Source organism: Microplitis mediator, chromosome 5 (assembly GCF_029852145.1).
Source record: "Microplitis mediator isolate UGA2020A chromosome 5, iyMicMedi2.1, whole genome shotgun sequence".
Classification (NCBI taxonomy): Eukaryota; Metazoa; Arthropoda; class Insecta; order Hymenoptera; family Braconidae; genus Microplitis; species Microplitis mediator.
The window spans coordinates 2,390,912-2,408,033 of NC_079973.1; the positions used below are offsets into that span (position 1 = coordinate 2,390,912).

At 31.8% G+C, this 17,122-nt stretch overlaps 4 protein-coding genes, 1 long non-coding RNA gene and 1 other non-coding gene across 6 annotated transcripts; 2 read left to right on the top strand and 4 right to left on the bottom strand.

Moving 5' to 3' along the window:
• Window positions 1-94: 94 nt before the first annotated feature.
• On the top strand, window positions 95-12,759 carry LOC130667795 (kinesin-like protein KIF14). The gene is made up of 11 exons (XM_057469640.1): window positions 95-526; window positions 664-1,164; window positions 1,863-2,643; window positions 2,729-2,857; window positions 8,981-9,145; window positions 9,274-9,461; window positions 9,588-9,851; window positions 10,104-10,176; window positions 10,262-10,431; window positions 10,510-10,963; window positions 11,926-12,759. Exons 1-11 carry the CDS (start codon window positions 429-431, stop codon window positions 12,670-12,672), a joined length of 3,570 nt encoding a protein of 1,189 aa, XP_057325623.1. The 5' UTR covers window positions 95-428; the 3' UTR covers window positions 12,673-12,759.
• On the bottom strand, window positions 2,864-3,804 carry LOC130667796 (uncharacterized). Its single transcript, XR_008989891.1, has 2 exons — window positions 3,335-3,804; window positions 2,864-3,236 (listed from the first exon to the last, which is right to left on the bottom strand). It is a non-coding gene; the product is annotated as an uncharacterized LOC130667796 (long non-coding RNA).
• Window positions 4,304-8,188, bottom strand: LOC130667793 (uncharacterized). Its single transcript, XM_057469638.1, has 2 exons — window positions 7,728-8,188; window positions 4,304-6,530 (listed from the first exon to the last, which is right to left on the bottom strand). Exons 1-2 carry the CDS (start codon window positions 7,828-7,830, stop codon window positions 6,238-6,240), a joined length of 396 nt encoding a protein of 131 aa, XP_057325621.1. The 5' UTR covers window positions 7,831-8,188; the 3' UTR covers window positions 4,304-6,237.
• On the top strand, window positions 11,761-11,832 carry Trnap-agg (transfer RNA proline (anticodon AGG)). The gene has a single exon. It is a non-coding gene; the product is annotated as a tRNA-Pro (tRNA).
• Window positions 12,760-13,332: 573 nt separating the features above from the next.
• On the bottom strand, window positions 13,333-14,960 carry LOC130667787 (pyridine nucleotide-disulfide oxidoreductase domain-containing protein 1). Its single transcript, XM_057469633.1, has one exon. The coding sequence runs from the start codon at window positions 14,958-14,960 to the stop codon at window positions 13,545-13,547; it is 1,416 nt and encodes a 471-aa protein (XP_057325616.1). The 3' UTR covers window positions 13,333-13,544.
• A 37-nt stretch (window positions 14,961-14,997) lies between these two features.
• Window positions 14,998-17,003, bottom strand: LOC130667792 (28S ribosomal protein S18b, mitochondrial). The gene is made up of 5 exons (XM_057469637.1): window positions 16,814-17,003; window positions 16,587-16,734; window positions 16,372-16,469; window positions 15,221-15,351; window positions 14,998-15,148 (listed from the first exon to the last, which is right to left on the bottom strand). Exons 1-5 carry the CDS (start codon window positions 16,868-16,870, stop codon window positions 14,998-15,000), a joined length of 585 nt encoding a protein of 194 aa, XP_057325620.1. The 5' UTR covers window positions 16,871-17,003.
• Between the last annotated feature and the right edge of the window lie 119 nt (window positions 17,004-17,122).

Genomic DNA, 17,122 nt, shown 5'->3' on the forward strand with positions numbered 1-17,122 from the left:
AAAGAACATGTCAGTGCCGCCATCATCAACATGAACGAAAATTCCAGCCAATCATCATCATCCTCCTCGGTATAAACAAAACATTTGTATTTTCAATATTTTAACGAGTTTTTGGTAGAAAATTGTCCTGTGATGGTGTCTAATGAAAAATTATTCCCGCCAAGTATACAGAAGTACATCTTTGCACGATAATTAATTATTTTTGTTGGTAAAATTAATAATGTTATTTATTCGGACGAGAGTTTTTACGTTTTAAATATTTATTGAGAACGTAGACCTCGTCTCGGAAGCTGTTTAAACTTGGCCGCCTCAGATTAAGGTTAAACATTGGACCTAAGGCGTTTTGTTTTATTTTTAAATATTTTGCATGGTTTTTAAATCGCATTTTAATTAACTAAGTGCTTATTGATTAATCACGAACTTTTATAATGGCGGATAAAAAAAATTACGGGTCTTGCAATGCTATTTTTTCGACCTATCCTATTTTTTTCAACAAAGAAAATAATCCGCCAGCAAAAATGCTACAGTAAGTTTGCTGTCATCTATCATAACATTTTGTTTTATTTTTAAATCTGCACTTGGCTTGGACACTTCTACTGATACATTTAATTTACTTATTTACTTATTTTATTGATGGGAAATAAATTATATTTAAATTTTTAGTGGTAAGAGCAGCCAGGAGCTGGACAAAATAGCGATGGACAAATCAAAGCTTAATAAAAAGAAGTCAACGTCAGTTGAGACAGTGACACCTAAGAAGACTGATTTATCATCACAAGGAAGAATTAATAGCAGCCCTGCGTTGAGCAGATCCAAGTCAGCGATGGCACTGAAGCAGGAAAAGTTGAAAAAGGCCTCGTCTGATGACAAACTGAAGACTCCTAAGTCACGGGGTTATCATATGCCGACTGAAAAGTCTCCGGTTACACATTTTTGTACGGGTAAACCGCCGAGTATGAAAACTGATGGCACGCCATTCAGGACACCTAGCAAAAAGTATATTAGTGAACATTCATTGATGCAATCAACGCCAGATTGTTTTGGTTCTGTGCAATTTGAAACACCACGTGGTAAAAGTGATGTTGCTACTGATGAACCCACACTTTATGAAGGAGAGACTAGTAATTTAACTGTTGGTATTAGAGTTAGACCAATGAATTCCAAGTAAGTCTATATTACTGATTCCAAAACGACATATTTTTATTCGACCAAAGGACGTCTGAGTTTTTTTATTGCAAATCATTTTGAAGACTTGTTTTAAAGTTCAAAGTTTAAAACTACAATCTGTCTAACGAGGTTCCATTACACTGATCCCTGACAATTGATTCCGCAGACAATTGATCCCACAGACTAGATCCAACTGACAACTGGTCCAACTGAAAACTGATCTTCTAATTCATCAGTTTCATTAAGATTTTCGTAACTTTCATTATTATCATTTTCAACTGAATGCCCATAGGGTCAGATGTTGGTGGGATCAATTTGTAGGGATCACTTATCGTGGTGTTAAATTGTTGGGATCAGTTGACAGCAAACCGTCTAACGACAATAAATAGTTATGATGATTTTTACCCATTGGCAAAATACTGTAGTGCGTATGAAATATTAAAAGCGTTGAGGAAAGTCCAGGGAAAGTTCAAAATTAAAAAACAAATTTTGAAAGCAAAGGGAATATAATTTGTCATGCGCCCTTTAAGTTTTCAAATTTTTTTAAAATCTTTAGCTCTAAAACAATTCTACCAAACGATTGGCGAAAAAAAAAATCCGACGTCCTCTTGGAATGAATGACTAGATATAATTATTATTATTTTCCATATTGACTTAAATTAATTAAAATACTAATGATGAATAATTTATTACAGAGAATTAAGTGATCCGAAAGTAATGTCAATTGTCAAAGTAAGAGGCACAAATGTGACAGTTGATTGCGACGCATCGCAGCACACATTTGTATATGACCACTGTTTTGTGTCATATGCAAATACCGCGAGGACAAATCATGCCAGTCAAGAGACTGTGTTTAATAGCATGGTATCACCACTAGTACAAAATGCCTTTGAGGGCTACAACGTCTGTCTGTTTGCCTACGGACAGACTGGATCAGGAAAGAGCTACAGTATGATGGGCGAATCAACTCTCTCTAATGATCTGGAACCATCAGAAGACGCGGGAATAATTCCAAGATTTTGTTACGAATTATTTTCACTGGCTGCTCGTAACAAAAACTATGCACCGAGCATAGAGATCAGTTACTTTGAAATTTACAATGAAAAGATCCATGATCTTCTGGCGACCAATTCTACAAACAATGGGAATAAACGCGCGCCTTTAAAAGTCCGCGAGCACCCGGTGTTTGGACCCTACGTCGTGGATCTAAGTCAGCACACCGTTCAGAGCTACGAAGATCTGCAGACGTGGCTCAAAGTTGGCAACTCACAGAGAGCTACCGCTGCCACGGGGATGAACGAAAAGAGTTCAAGATCACACAGTATATTTAGTATTATAATGACCCAGGGACAGAAATCCGAGTCCTCGAGTGTTTCCAGATCTGCTGAATCTAGTCGTCGTAGTAAAATAAATCTTGTGGATCTTGCTGGGAGTGAGCGATTGAGTCAAACTTGTGCCAGCGGTGATAGACTGAGGGTAAATTATTTATCTACTTTATCTCAGCACTTGGCAATAAGTAAATTAATTTTATTCTATTAATTAACTAATTAATTAATTACAGGAAGGAGTATCAATAAATAAATCATTATTGATCTTAGGAAAAGTAATTGCATCACTTGCCGAAAATACTAGCAACCGGAAGCGTGGATTTGTGCCGTATCGAGAGTCGGTATTGACCTGGCTATTGAAGGTAAGATTTTTTTTTTTAATTTTATTTATTTATTTATAAATTATTCATTACAAATTCATATAATATTTTTTTTTAATTAAATAAAAGAAATAATACTTAGTTATAAAAATATTTAATTATAATACTCAGTAGTTGCGCATTTTAATCGATGTCGAAATCCGTATGGCCACGGGTATTCGTCATCGATATAAAAAACTTTCTCTTTTTATTCTTAAATGTACAAGTTAATGCATCGTGTCGGTGAAGTAATTGAACATCGGCGGACGAATATATACACGTTTAGTTCCACATCTGCAGCCGCAATTGCTTTGACATTGACATTTTTTTCCCAGCTCTTCACATCGGCACCTGGTCCTTTCTTTTTTATTTTTCTGCTGATCTACAAAAAATAAAACCAAAAAAGATTAATGGGCTGATAAAAATAGCTGACAATTGACCTTCTTTACAAAAACTTGAAATTTTAATACTTCGGCTTACCTTGATCTTTTTTTTTATCATTTTTGTTACGTTTGAACATATCCCAGCCCATTGTTGATCAAAAAATAATTTAAAATTTTAATTTAAATTGAAAATAGTTTTTTTCCGCTGACTCTAGAATATTCTTAGACTTTCTATATTATCAACCGCACTCTGTAATCGATAAAATGTTTGTTCTCTGATAAAGTAACAGGAACCACTGGCATCTCAGTCGTCAATTGTGGCTTTATACAAATTGCACACGACCCGTAGCTTTGCACACGGCACCAATTGCCGCGTAATTTATAATCTTGTTTTTACATTCTCCAAAATTATATATCCACTATAAAAATTTATTTTTATATTTGTTTTTTCTATATCTGTAGAATTAACTACTGACTTCATCTATTATTTTATTTTTTTTTATTTATATAAATTATTTAAAATAAAAACAAATATATTTCTTAAAATCATTAGCATCCGTTAGATTAGTGCCGTGTGCACAAAATGACGCATTTTAAAAATATAAAATGGCGCCAATAGAAGCGCTGACGTCATTTTTTGATTATGAAGTTGAGTTAAAAATTTTTGGTATTTTTTTTTTAACAAATCAATGACTAAAAAAAAAAATCTAAAAATATGCACATGTAGAAAATTTAAAAAACTATAAGTGCAATTTTTTCAAATATTTTTTTTTTATAATTCATCTTTTGGAAAAAAATCCAAAAATAATTAAACGCTGGCTAAATTATGATCTTGAGACAATCAACAATTCCCGGTCTTTTTTTAACAAATCAATTAAAAAAAAACAAAAAAAAATATGCACATGTAGAAAATTTAAAAAACTACAAGTGCAATTTTTTCAAATATTATTTTTTTTATTATTTATCTTTTTAAAAAAAATCCTAAAATTATGAGACGTCTGCTAAGTACAGTATCATTTTTTTCAAATTATAAAAAAAAAAAGGGATAGTAAAAAAAAGATAAAAATTATTTTCTATTAATTTTTATTGCTTGTAAGAATTCATATTTGTACAACTGTACGTAAATTTTTTTATTACTCATGTAATTTATAATTAATCGTACACTAATAACTTATTATAATTATTGTAATAACGATTTTTTTTCTTAACCAACTAGTAAATCTATTTAATATTCGATTAATAGATAACAGATAAAGTAAATAATTTTATTTTCAAAGTCTAACAGCCGTCAGTCTTTATTTCTTAAAAAAAATATAAGGTGAATACACTTTTGGCAAATATTATATATGGGATTTACGAAATCTTTCTCATATATTTACGGCACAATTACCATACATGTTTTATTCCAAGTATTTTATAAAATTAAATTTTCAATTTTGAAATTTAATTTATTCAAAATTTACGACCCAATATCAATTGTTTATTTTTTTTTCATTGTTAGTCTTATTCTTTATCTTCTTTATCAAAAGATTTTTCAATTACATTTATTTTTAATTAATTAAATATCATATTAATTAATTTTACTACCGTATTTCTTATACAAATTAATTTTTTCTCCAGTTTATTTTTTAAATTTTTTGCTAAATGTCTCGACAGTCAACAAGGTTCGGATTCTATGCGTCTCAATCTGTCAAAAAATAATCTATCAAATCATATGAGTAAAAAAAAATATTTATCAAACACCGAAAGTAAACACGTTTAGTTTAGTAAACAATAATATTGATTAACTTATTCCTAGACATCATAATCATATAGTTTATATATTTATTTATAATCAAAACTCACGTGAGCTAATTATCGTAACTATTTTTAATCGAACCTTGTCTTATTTACTCGAATTTATTCAAATGACAAATATTTATAATAAAAATATTTTTTTTCATATCAAATCAAACTAAATGTATTAATTTAAATTGTGTACTCAACTTATTATCATTCAAAACAATATCGTGACAAAAATACTCAATGTTTTATTAAGCTTTCATAATATATGACTATAATTTTAAATTATTTTAGTAAAAAATATTAAGTCCTAATTAAGTCATCAATAATTTCGCGCTTAAAAAATTCAAATTTTTATTACCCTTCGATTCGGGGACTTATTTTACTGCTAAAAATTTCAAAAGCTAAAGTAAATTTAAATTACCCGCCTTTTTGGCTTTCAAATTTTATTTTCAGTTTAAAAATTTACACGGAAAAAAGAGCAGAAAAATTACAGTTGAGTTCAAAAACAAGACCCTCGAAAAAAAAACTTCAAATACTTGAAGTTCGCACGCAATAATTGAAACTACTTCTCGTAATAAAGTAATTAAAATTATGGATATCAAATTTTCCAGTTTTTATTGAATTTTTAATTGAAAAGGGACTGAATAAAACTGTAATAATTCCTATGATCCTGAAGTTAGCAGACATTTAAAAATTTTTGAATTTTCGTTTTTCAATAAATCAACTGCAAAAAAATAATATAAAAATATGCACATGTAGGAAATTTAAAAAACTACAGGTGCAATTTTTTCAAATAATTTTTTTAAAATTTTTTATCGTCGAAAAAAAAATCCAAAAATTATTACACGTCTGCTAACTTCAGTATCATATAATTACTACGTCTTAGAAATCGTGTGATTTTTACAATTTCAAAGCAGAGGCACTTATATTTAAAACTGTAATTTTTCCGGAATTAACGTGATTTTTTTTTGTTAAAAAATATTTATAAACAAATACTTTAACATTATTTATATTTACGCAAAAAAAGTCCCGCTCTATAAATTACAGTATTCGTTTAAATTTATTTATTACCAAATTATTGATAACTCGGTTTTTTACCCCAACGTTTTGTTAATTATGTAAAAATAATTAACAATTATATAAAAATAATCTTACGTATATCTCTTTAAAAAAACTTAAAAATAATTACAACTAAAGTAATATAAAACATGTAATTTATAAGTTAGTGGCAGTTTTCTCATTATTTTTAACTGTCGGCTTGCAAGTTAATGTCGCAGATGACTGGGTTTTATTGTCACTCTTGGCATTATCAACAGCCTCCTCTTCTTCTTCCTCTTCATGAATTTCATTACATGAAATAGATCTGCTCTTGCCCTTTATGTAGGCACCAAGAGATCTTCTCTTGCTCTCCTTGCACAAATGGCAGTGCTCCTTTTTAGAGTTCGCTCGTATTTGTTGTTGGAAAAGCTCTTGTTGGTGTCTTGTCATTGTAGTTGACGCGGATTTGCCTTGAATAGAAAACAAACAAACAGCCGTTTAAATAAATTTAAAATTACAACTGCGCAGTAAATAATGCTGTCAATAAAACTTGAGCATTCCCCCTAAGCGACAGGAAATAACAACCGGTTCCTTATTTATGTTGATAACGATATTTCTTTACATCATTCAATAATAAAACTTGAACTTTGACATAATAATCAACAATAATTAACAATTAATACGCGGCCACGATTGTCATCTTTATTTAGTATCAGAATATTAGCATATCTAGTTACTGATCTTAACCAATAACAAAAATAATCTTATCAATTAAATTATATTAATTAATAATTATTTTTTAAAATTATCTATGCTAAGGTTATTAGTCTCCAACGTTTGACGTCTATTTATTTAACAAAAATTGACAGTTTTGATAAGAAAAAAAAAAAAAATAGCAAAACTTGATAAAATTCATTGAAACTGTCGCATATTCTTATCAACAATCCATTGTTATTATTTTGTACGGTAATTAACACGTGTAAAAGTAAACAAATTTTAAAAAAACATATTTTTCATCTAGTCTAGTAATAAATTTGAGCAAACATGCATCAGTATTTAATGTCCTTGTAAAAATAAAATGCGTGGTTGAATATTATATGTCAGTGCGATCAACAAGGTGAGGACAAACTAGAGTGTATCAACACAAGATTGGTTACGTCGCAATTTAAGTCTGGCCTACTTTTTACCTCGAAAAATCCTATCAGTTAATTATCAAAAAAATGAGTAATTAAAAAAAATTATTTGGATCAATAATCAGGCGACTTATTTTTAAAATATAATATTATGTAAAACTAATAATTTATTTTATCGTTTTCATTCCTGCTTATAAAAAGCCTGTAGCTGATCTAAGTACTTTCACCTGCTTACGTACGCTGCCGTCATCATTTTTAAAAACTACGTCTTTATTTAAATAAAATGAATTAAATAAACTATTTAAATAAAGGCGGAGTTTTTAATCCGCGATTTGATGTCGTGGATTATTATTATTATGCACATGCTATTAAAAACTCTCGTGATGATGTTAAAAATACATCATCTAAACATACTACCGGCACGCGATACGCGGTTTTAAAACTGATCTTCGAACTCTATAAATAATCAACAATATTCAAATTTAAATATAAATTTTAATGAAGTAAATAATAAATAAAAAAACATAAACATACCATATTGGAAATAGTTTTTGTTCCATGGTTGCTCATAGTCCCGATAGACTGGCGCCCTGAATGATCCGTAGGTCATCACTTCAGGCATATAAACAAGATCCATTTTTTATATTTTATTATTGTGATCTGCTATTATTTTTTATTATTAACTCAGCTGAGAATAATTATTTTCATTCTCTGGTGCAGCTCAATAAATTAATGTCTCAATGAACTCTAGGTCATCTCACACCGTAAGAACTCGGTATAAAAAACCACCGCAAAAATAAACCTTTTTAAATTTAAAAAGTAATGTTCTGTTTATTTATTTCAGGTATGGAGTTACAAATCACGGTGCAAATAACAGAAATCTTTTTTGAACGTATAACAGAATGGAGTAATAGTTTAAACTTTTACGTGATAGAAGAACTTAATGCATCGGTGTTTAGCTTTGAACTACGGCGTGGTCGACGCGCATGAATGTTTACTTGTGATCCCACGTTAGTGTTCCCCCACTGAAAAATCTACACCCTACCCCTCGTTCAGCTCTTGTTGTTCAGAGTTTCAGAGTGTAGATACTTACCACAACCTACGTGCATCCAATGCTGAATTGACGTCTCTCCCTTTGCCTCCTCTTGCATATACATTAATATATATATACTTTTCTACCCACACATTGTAAAAGACCGAACCTGTTACGTCTGGGCCTGCATTATCCGGTTTAGACCGTAGCCCTGGTATACGTGACCGTATAAACGTACGCACGTCAGACAACATGAGATATTTTTTATAAATAAGACCCTCAATTTTCCAATTGCGCTTACATATAAAATATATTTCCTTACTACATATTATATTTACTACGTAGTTCTGATACATGATATGTTTAATTCTATTAAACCACAAGTTCATGTTATTTATTTATTTATCTTTTTTTTTCAGTTTTATTATCTGATTAGTCAAGGTAAAGTTGATAACGAGCCATCGTTTCCTTTACTGATGCGATAGCAGATTTTTTTAGCAAAACAATTTTTTTTGTACCATGGAATGTATTTTTTAAAATGTATATATAGATATCACTACTACGGAATGGACATTTTGAGTATTGATAATTAAATTATCAGTACTCGCGTTCCCAATAATTTTACAGTCGTTTATTACGGCTATCAAATGATAAAAAATTACGATTAATTGTTAATTGGGTTTTATTTCAATTGAATAAGTGGGTATTTGTAGAAATAAACAAGTATATAATTATATATTTGTGTTATTTATAGGAGAGCCTTGGGGGTAATTCTAAAACGGCAATGCTGGCTACCGTTTCTCCCAGCAGCACACATTTGGAAGAAACATTAGCGACCCTTCGCTATGCATGTCAAGCTAGATCTATTGTAAACCGCGTACGGATTAACGAAGATCCGCATGACAAACTGATAAGGCAAGTTAAGACAAAGAAAATCCATTTATTGTATGGCAAATATAAACAAACAGTTATCAGATGAAAGTCTGTTTGCTGTCGGATTACGGAAGAATTTTTTATCCTATTTTATTGTTTTTTATTTCCAGAGAGCTTAAAGCCGAAGTACTAAGACTGCGTGGCGTTAGAGAAAATTATGAGCGCCAATTAGGACCGCGGAGACTAATAGAAAATGGGGACTCGGGTAATGATAATTTAGAGATACAGAAAAAACAACTGGAAATTCAGCAACTGAGGGACCAATTGAAGCGCACGGAAGAGCAGCTCGCTTCCAATCAAAAGTAAGATATTTTAAAAATTTTTTACTGTTTTAATGCAAGGAAGAAGTTCTCACAAGGGACTAAACTTATGGAGTGTACGGAGAAATGGGATTGTAGAAACTTAATTGTCCGCGGAATTAATTTTAGGTCATGGAAAGAGAAATTACAGGAAGCTGAAGAACGTAAAAAATCTGAAATAAATTATCTACGACACTGTGGAATAGCCATTGAATTAGACTACAAGGAAATAAAATCAACTCCTTGTTTGGTCAATCTTGCAGCAGATCCTATGCTGTCCGGTACGCTGCTGTATCTTATTCCCGCGGGAAAAGTGCGTATTGGACGGCAGGGCAAGCAGATTGATTCCATGGACATTGTCCTGGATGGACCACTAGTTGCTCCATTTCACTGGTTAGTCATCAAAGACGAGGAGAGACATTTGCCACTGCACGCTCACACAAACATTTTTTCCTTTCTCATTTTTGTTTATTCGCTCGTTCATTTTTTTAATAGCATGGTGATTAATCCTGATTTAATATTTTTTATCATGACTGTCGCGTGAATCACTCTCAATTACACTGGCAATTAGCTATTTAACATTAATAATAATCCTTACTCTCAATGAGTAATTCAATTTAATATAAATTTGAATATTTTTTTTAGTACAATTGAAAATAACAAGGGGATTTTAAGTTTGATGCCGGAGTCTAATGGCGATACTTATGTTAATGGACAGGTAATTTATATAATCGGAGTATCTTTGATTGCATACATTAACTCACGCTGCGAATGAATTGTAACGGTTGTTTATTTGCTTACAGCTGGTGTGCGACAAAGTTTGCTTGAAGCATGGAGACCGTTTAGTCATAGGCGGCAATCATTACTTCAAAGTTTGCAATTCAAATGACGAGAATTCAAACGCACAAGCTAACGGCCAACCCATTGATTATGAATATGCGCATCAAGAAATACTGGCAATACAAGAGGAAAAGTAAGACATTTTTTTGCGATTAACGAGTGAAAAATGTAATTTGTCGTTTATAATTAATTACAAATAATTTTACACTAGATTGAGAGCTGAGCTGGAAGAATCGAAGCGCAAAGCGGTAAAAGAACTGGAAAATGCAAAGAAAGAAGTTGAAATGCAGTTAGGATCCCAGAAAACGTCATACGAGCGTGAGATTAAAATGCTCGGGATGACGTTGGAGCAACAGAAACTCGCTTTGGAAGAAGTTAACAAAAAGAAGCGGCAGTTGGAGGTCGAGAAGGAAATGCTTACGTACCAAATACAGGAAAATAAAACACGGGAAGTTAAAGAGTCGATGATAAATGTCGAGCCTTATGAGTCAAATTTCTTGCAAGAGCTGGAAAAAATTTTAAACGAAGCGACCGCTGATGCTGAAATTGCGCTGACTATCGCTGCTAGCAATGAAGTTATCGCAGAAGGCGGTATTACGTTACACGAAATGCAACTTTTAGTTAGAGAAGCTACTCAGCGTTGTCGTGATATTGGTATTAATTATGTAAGTATACTATAAAAAATTGCTTGACTTTGACATGTTGAGAGTAATGCACTTCCGTGCAAAAATCAGTAGTGAATTCGGAGTGATCTGGATTTTATTTCAATTCGCATTCACTCCGATTCAGAGTTTTGATATTAGGGGTCATACATAAATTACGTCACACTTTAATGGGGAGGGGGGGTATCACCAAAATGTGACATAGTGTGACAAGGGGCTTGGGGGGTCAATAGTTTTATGACGTCACCTGTTAAAATTTAAAATACTAAAACGCGAAGTTCAGATGCGAATAAAAAACTTTAAGAATTTACGAACTTGATCTATATTTATTAATAATTTAGCATTCTCGCTATTAGATTATCTCTCATGTAACGTCATTTAACTTCTAGAGTGGCGTTGTAATGCAAGTGAGACACTCAAATAGCTGTTTTCTCTCGATTATTTTAAATTCATGCATAAATTTAAAAAATGTGTGACGTCACATCAGGAGGGGGGTCATAAAAATGTGACAACCTGTGACAAGGAGGGGGGAGGGGTTCAAAAGTCCTAAAATTCGTGTGACTTCTTTTAGAAGTCAATTTTACTCCAAACCGGAGTTTCAATATAACAATGAACTTCCTTTTGAAGTGAATTTCACTCCGGGAGGACTAAATAAATAAAAAGTCATCCGCTCTACATTCCCTCCGAATTCACTCTGGATTTAAATCATATTCACTCCGAAAATTTTGTACTGTGTGATGTTTTATTCATTCAATCAATCCACGACTCTAGTGTGTCCTTCGATTTTCACTCCACAACTCGGCTCGTTGGTCTAGGGGCATGATTCTCGCTTAGGGTGCGAGAGGTCCCGGGTTCAAATCCCGGACGAGCCCGTTTTTTTTTTTTTCTTGATCTTAACCATTTTTTTTTTTTCATCATTTTATTTATTTTTTTTTTCGCTGTAATATTAATAATTTTTTTTTCAGGAATTTTCGCAGTCACGCGTGATTTCAGAGAAAGGACTGCAGCCAGTCATAAGAATTAGAGATCGTGATCGTATGTTAGAGACTCTGTGGCAACCGGAAAACTTTCTAGACTGGGTAAGACGACTTCGTGATTTCGACAACGAAGATACAATAAAAGAATTAATTGATAATGACGGTACTAGCTGGGAAATGTTCGATGAAAGTGAAATGCCTGAAGATTCTTTGGACACTAGCCGCATATCTGTTAATCTTACTCCAGTTAAAAAGCAATTAAATGAAAGTTTACATCAATTGTCGATGAATGGCTCGTTTTTAGACGGCACGATAGACAAAACAACGGACTCGGTCGTGCAAAGAAGATACGACGATATGGATGCGTGTCTTTTACAGATAGAAGTCGCTGCTAAGACCCTCGGAAAGTTGTGTCACCAGTACGAGAGTCGGGAGACCAGTGGCGAGGTCACCAAATCACTAGATAAAGTCCGTAATGTTGTATCTGCTTTGAGAGAAACGTTAAATTCATCACACAAGACCAGTGATAGTACAAATATTGAAAGTTCCATCAGTACTGTCATTGAAAACTCTGTTACTTCCGTAAACCAAAGTAAAAACGACCATGAAAATGATCATCAAAATCAATCTAAAAAAACTGATGATAAAATAATTTCATCACCAAACAAATCATTCCGCGCATGCCCTTTTTTACAAGACAACAATTCAAAATCCGTGAGATTTAATGTTAAATAATAAGATATTTTTTTTAAATATCTGCCTTGATCCCGAAGTTACCAGACATTCAAAAATTTTTAGATTTTTTTTTTAACAAATAAATTTTTTTAAAAAATTAAAAAATAAAAATATGCATGTGTAGAAAATTTTAAAAACTATTGGCGGGATTTTTTTAAATATTTTTTTTTTCAATTCATCGTTTTAAAAAAAATCTAAAAGTTTTTAATCGTTGGTTAACTTGAGTATCATTCTGCCTTGACATATCTTTAGATATAATATTTTAAATATTGATAGACTAATTTCATAAGTGTTTTTGATTAACAAATGTACAGGTGTTTATCTTATACACTTGTGAAAAAAAATATTTAAAGACTTCGCGGCCTAAATACATGTCATTGGACTTGTGTTGATGGCCAAAACCTTTTTCTTTTTTTAATTTATTTCACTTATCTCTTCATAAGTCGTGTTGTTTTATTATTATTATAGTTTAGTCTTGCCTTGTAGCTTTTAAGTAAAAAACAAAATATTGATAAGAAAAAAAAAATAGTGATACGTCACTAATACATGAACCCCCAAGAATGCTTACTATAAATAGTAAGACTGATTATCGTTATTAATAAATAATTAGATAATTACATATATAAGTTATATGAAAACAAGAACAAATTAATCTTTTAATATAATAAAAATTTTATTATTAATTTTATATATAAATATAATATAAGTAAATATGATTTAATGATAAGTTCAGATGCAATTAATAATAAAACAAAGTGTCATTTAAAATAAAGATTTTTTATATTTAATTGTGATTTTATTATTAATTACCGATGACATGATGAAGTTTTTATTGATATAAATTGCGACGCAAATTTAAAATAAAAACAGAATTAATCAAAATAATCTTCGATATCAATGTCTGGGTTCAGCAAATCCTCGCCATAAATACTTAAGTCCAGCTGATTAAGAATTAAATTCTCGCACATTTCTTCCAGATCAGTGTCACCGATCAGTACCGCACCTTGGAGTCTGTTATCTTTCATCACAAGTTTTATATACTCGAGGCCTTTGGTCATCCGCAGCAAAATTTCATAATCTCTGCCGAGTTTCTGTCCATTGTAGAGACCCAGGAGCACGACTTTGTATCCAAAAAAAGTCGTGACATGGGTGAAGAGTTCAAAGCAGAAGTCTTGGAGAAACCGTTCATTTTTGTAGCTGGACACCATCGCCTTTGCGGCATAACGACCCATCTGATGGGCCTGCGTCCATAAACGCATTTGGAACCACTGGGGCGCCAGATCCCATCCGACTGAACACACGTCTCCCGCGGCATAGACATCAGTGGCCGAGGTCTCCAGTTTCCAGTCAACTAAAAATCCCCCATCCTCGCCGCGAGTCAGTTCTTCCAGTCCAGTCAAATTGACATTAGGTGTGACCCCAGTTGCAGAGATGATAAAATCGCATCCAATTGTTTTTCCATTAGTCAGCTCCGCGTAAACCGGCCAGTCTTCGGATGTACTCGGAAGCTGATCAGGCTGCAGAACTCTAGTGACTTCTGATTCGTACTCAACTTGAACTTTTATCGCGTCGGGAGCTAAACCTTTCCGAGCAAAAGACTCGTGCCAATCTGGACCTAGTGCAGCACCAAGTCCACTTCTGTTTCTTCCCTCAGTTATTGTATATTTGAATCTCTTACAAATATTACTCCTCTCACCGGTTGATGATTTGTCTTTAGTCAACTTGTCGTGGAAAAATTCCGCAGCTCCAGGGTCAACGAAAGTTGCCGATATATGTTTGTCTTTAATTACCCAAATGACTTCGACATTTTCTACCTCGTGGACAATTTCTGTAGCAATGCCGCCATTACCAACGACAATTATCCGCCGAGCGTTCGTTATCTTGCGTGAAAAGTTTTCCACAGACTCGGTGTCGCGGATTCCAATAACGTAGGGATTATTCTCGCAAATGACACGAGCTTTTGCTCCATTACAGAGACATAATTTGTGATATTTTATTACTAATCCTTCTTCTGTCTTAACAGTCTTGTCATTAATATTAATCTGCGTCACAACATCATTTACTACCGTTAATAATGAATTTTTTTCCACCAAAGACGACGATTCTTTTTCTTCAACATCAAACTTCATCATTGTCATTCCAATTGGCGCAAGATTTGTTATTGTTTTCACAAGCGGACTGGCGCTTATCAGTATTATCTTTTCATCTCTAGCTAAAAATGATATACTTTCTGCACACGATACTCCAGCAATCCCCCCGCCAACAATAACAAAAGGTGCCTCCATCATTAAATCTATATATTTATTATTTAGTTAAATATAAAAACTAATTTTCCTGCTTCAGGTCTTCAGATTTGTACCAATCAGAATAATCATATTCTCTAAATGGGACATCAAATGTTATTGTACCGTAGTCGTGAGCTCGATAAAGTGCTATAAGTAAATTTTGATGTTGCTTTTGACAAATTCCCGTTGTCCTAAAAAATAGTTTTTTAAATTTTATTTTAAAAATCTTACGATCATAAATGTACTGTTTTTTTTTTACTTACGAATAACTTATTGTCTCGCCATTGTATTCAGAAATAAATTGTTTCAGCAAAGCAGTATTTCGGTGGTCAAAAACTAAGTACTCGTCACGACAAATTGGACATGGATTACCATTTGATATTACTCCACCTCTCTATTTTTAAAATTATATTTTTTAATTTTATATTAAACTGCACCAAGTAGTAAGAAAAAAAATATTTCTTGGCCCAAGGAAAATTTTGCGTTACAAAATTAAAACAAAAATTTCTTTGCAAGAAATTTTTTTCGCGCCCAAGAAAATTTTGTTTTGAATAAAATTGAAAAAAAAATGTATGAATTATCAAGTGTGCTAATTAGGGGCACTGTCTGAGAATAGCTTTAAAAAATATATGAATGAAAATCGATTTTATCATACTATCTGTCTGCAGGAAATGTGCGTGTAAATTGTGTGTGCATGTAGCAGAATAAAATTGGTTTTTATTAATGTTTCTTATTAATTAATTGCCATTTTTCTTTATTCATATTGATACTAGTTATATAGACTATTCATAATCATACATTGAGATTCGCTCACTTGAATTTCACTTTAATCGAAACATTTGATAATTCATACAATGTTTGTTATTGGTAATTAACGTTTTTTCTAATAATTTAATTATGAATTTTAATTTTACCGGGTATACGGGGCGCCCCAGTGCGCCGAGGGGTCCGAACACACCATAAAAAATTTAAATTCATAATTTAAAAATTTTCTTGGGGCGAATAAAAATTTTTTGCACCAAGAAATCTTTTTTCTGTGTACTGGATACAGTTAGAAAAATGTTTACTCAAATAAATTTAATATTTTTAAAGTACTTTGGTACTTTACTGTACCCGACTATTAATTATCTGAGTGGAAATGTAGCAGACATAAGACAAATTTGAAATTATTAATAAAGAGAGTAAATAATTAATAAAATTGAATTTTAAAAAAATGCGCGTTCAAAAAAATTTTGAAGTTAATGTGCATTTATTATAAATATTATTTTGTAAATTATTTACTCTATTTATTTATAATTAGAAATTTGTCTGATGTCTGCTACATTCACTCATTAATTATCTCTGATAAAAATTTTGATTGCAAGTACCGAGTACTAAATAAAGTAATTAAATCTTTTAATAAAATACTGCTTACAATACAAGTTTTCCTAGTTTTTCTTGGAGCAAATCCACCTTTATGATTTCTACGATATGGTTTCCAAACAGGTTCTGTACCATACGTTTTTTTGTAAGCTATAAATTTAAAATAAATAAATTGTAACTTTCAGAGAGAAGAAAAATTACGCAGCAGGATCCTGTTTACATATCAGGTATTAAGTAATTTAAAACAAAAAATAAAAAGAGTTATACCGTCACTAGCTAAATAACGAATACTCGTTTCAGGAGGAATAGGATTACGTCTATCCTTTGCAGGATCAATTTGCGGTTCATTAGTTTTTACTTCAGCTTCTTCATTAAATAATGAACTTCCCCGAGAAAATGATCTCACACCAATAGTCTGCAATAATCAATTGAAAATAATAATTTGAAAATAATATTTATTGAATTTAAAATAATTATCACAGTAAATAAATTACCTTAGTGATGATTCCATGCCTCAGAGCTTCCTGAAGTCTCGTGATAACAAATGACATGTCTAGTTGTCAGAACAATTGACAAAATAAAATTTTGTTTTTAATTTCAATTCAAATTATTATTCTATTACAGGTTAGATTTTTCTCACGTTTATTTTTTCATCGCAGATTGAGAACCGCTGGCGGCCATTTTGTTGCCGGTCAAATCAAAAACTAAACAAATAAATTTTTAAATTTATTTATTACATCAAAAAATGATAAATATTTGAAATTTACTAACAAATAATTAATTTACGCGGGAATAATTATTTT

What these genes read in the sequence shown, in the direction of transcription:
- LOC130667795 (XM_057469640.1), top strand. Translation starts at nt 429, where the DNA reads ATGGCGGATAAAAAAAATTACGGGTCTTGCAATGCTATTTTTTCGACC. An exon ending in CAGCTCGCTTCCAATCAAAA is followed by an intron (nt 9,462 to 9,587) that starts GTAAGATATTTT and finishes AATTAATTTTAG; the next exon opens with GTCATGGAAAGAGAAATTAC. An exon ending in ATACTTATGTTAATGGACAG is followed by an intron (nt 10,177 to 10,261) that starts GTAATTTATATA and finishes ATTTGCTTACAG; the next exon opens with CTGGTGTGCGACAAAGTTTG.
- LOC130667793 (XM_057469638.1), bottom strand. Translation starts at nt 7,830, where the DNA reads ATGGATCTTGTTTATATGCCTGAAGTGATGACCTACGGATCATTCAGG. An exon ending in CAAAAACTATTTCCAATATG is followed by an intron (nt 6,531 to 7,727) that starts GTATGTTTATGT and finishes TTTCTATTCAAG; the next exon opens with GCAAATCCGCGTCAACTACA.
- LOC130667787 (XM_057469633.1), bottom strand. Translation starts at nt 14,960, where the DNA reads ATGATGGAGGCACCTTTTGTTATTGTTGGCGGGGGGATTGCTGGAGTA.
- LOC130667792 (XM_057469637.1), bottom strand. Translation starts at nt 16,870, where the DNA reads ATGTCATTTGTTATCACGAGACTTCAGGAAGCTCTGAGGCATGGAATC. An exon ending in GGCATGGAATCATCACTAAG is followed by an intron (nt 16,735 to 16,813) that starts GTAATTTATTTA and finishes TGATTATTGCAG; the next exon opens with ACTATTGGTGTGAGATCATT. An exon ending in TCGTTATTTAGCTAGTGACG is followed by an intron (nt 16,470 to 16,586) that starts GTATAACTCTTT and finishes TTAAATTTATAG; the next exon opens with CTTACAAAAAAACGTATGGT.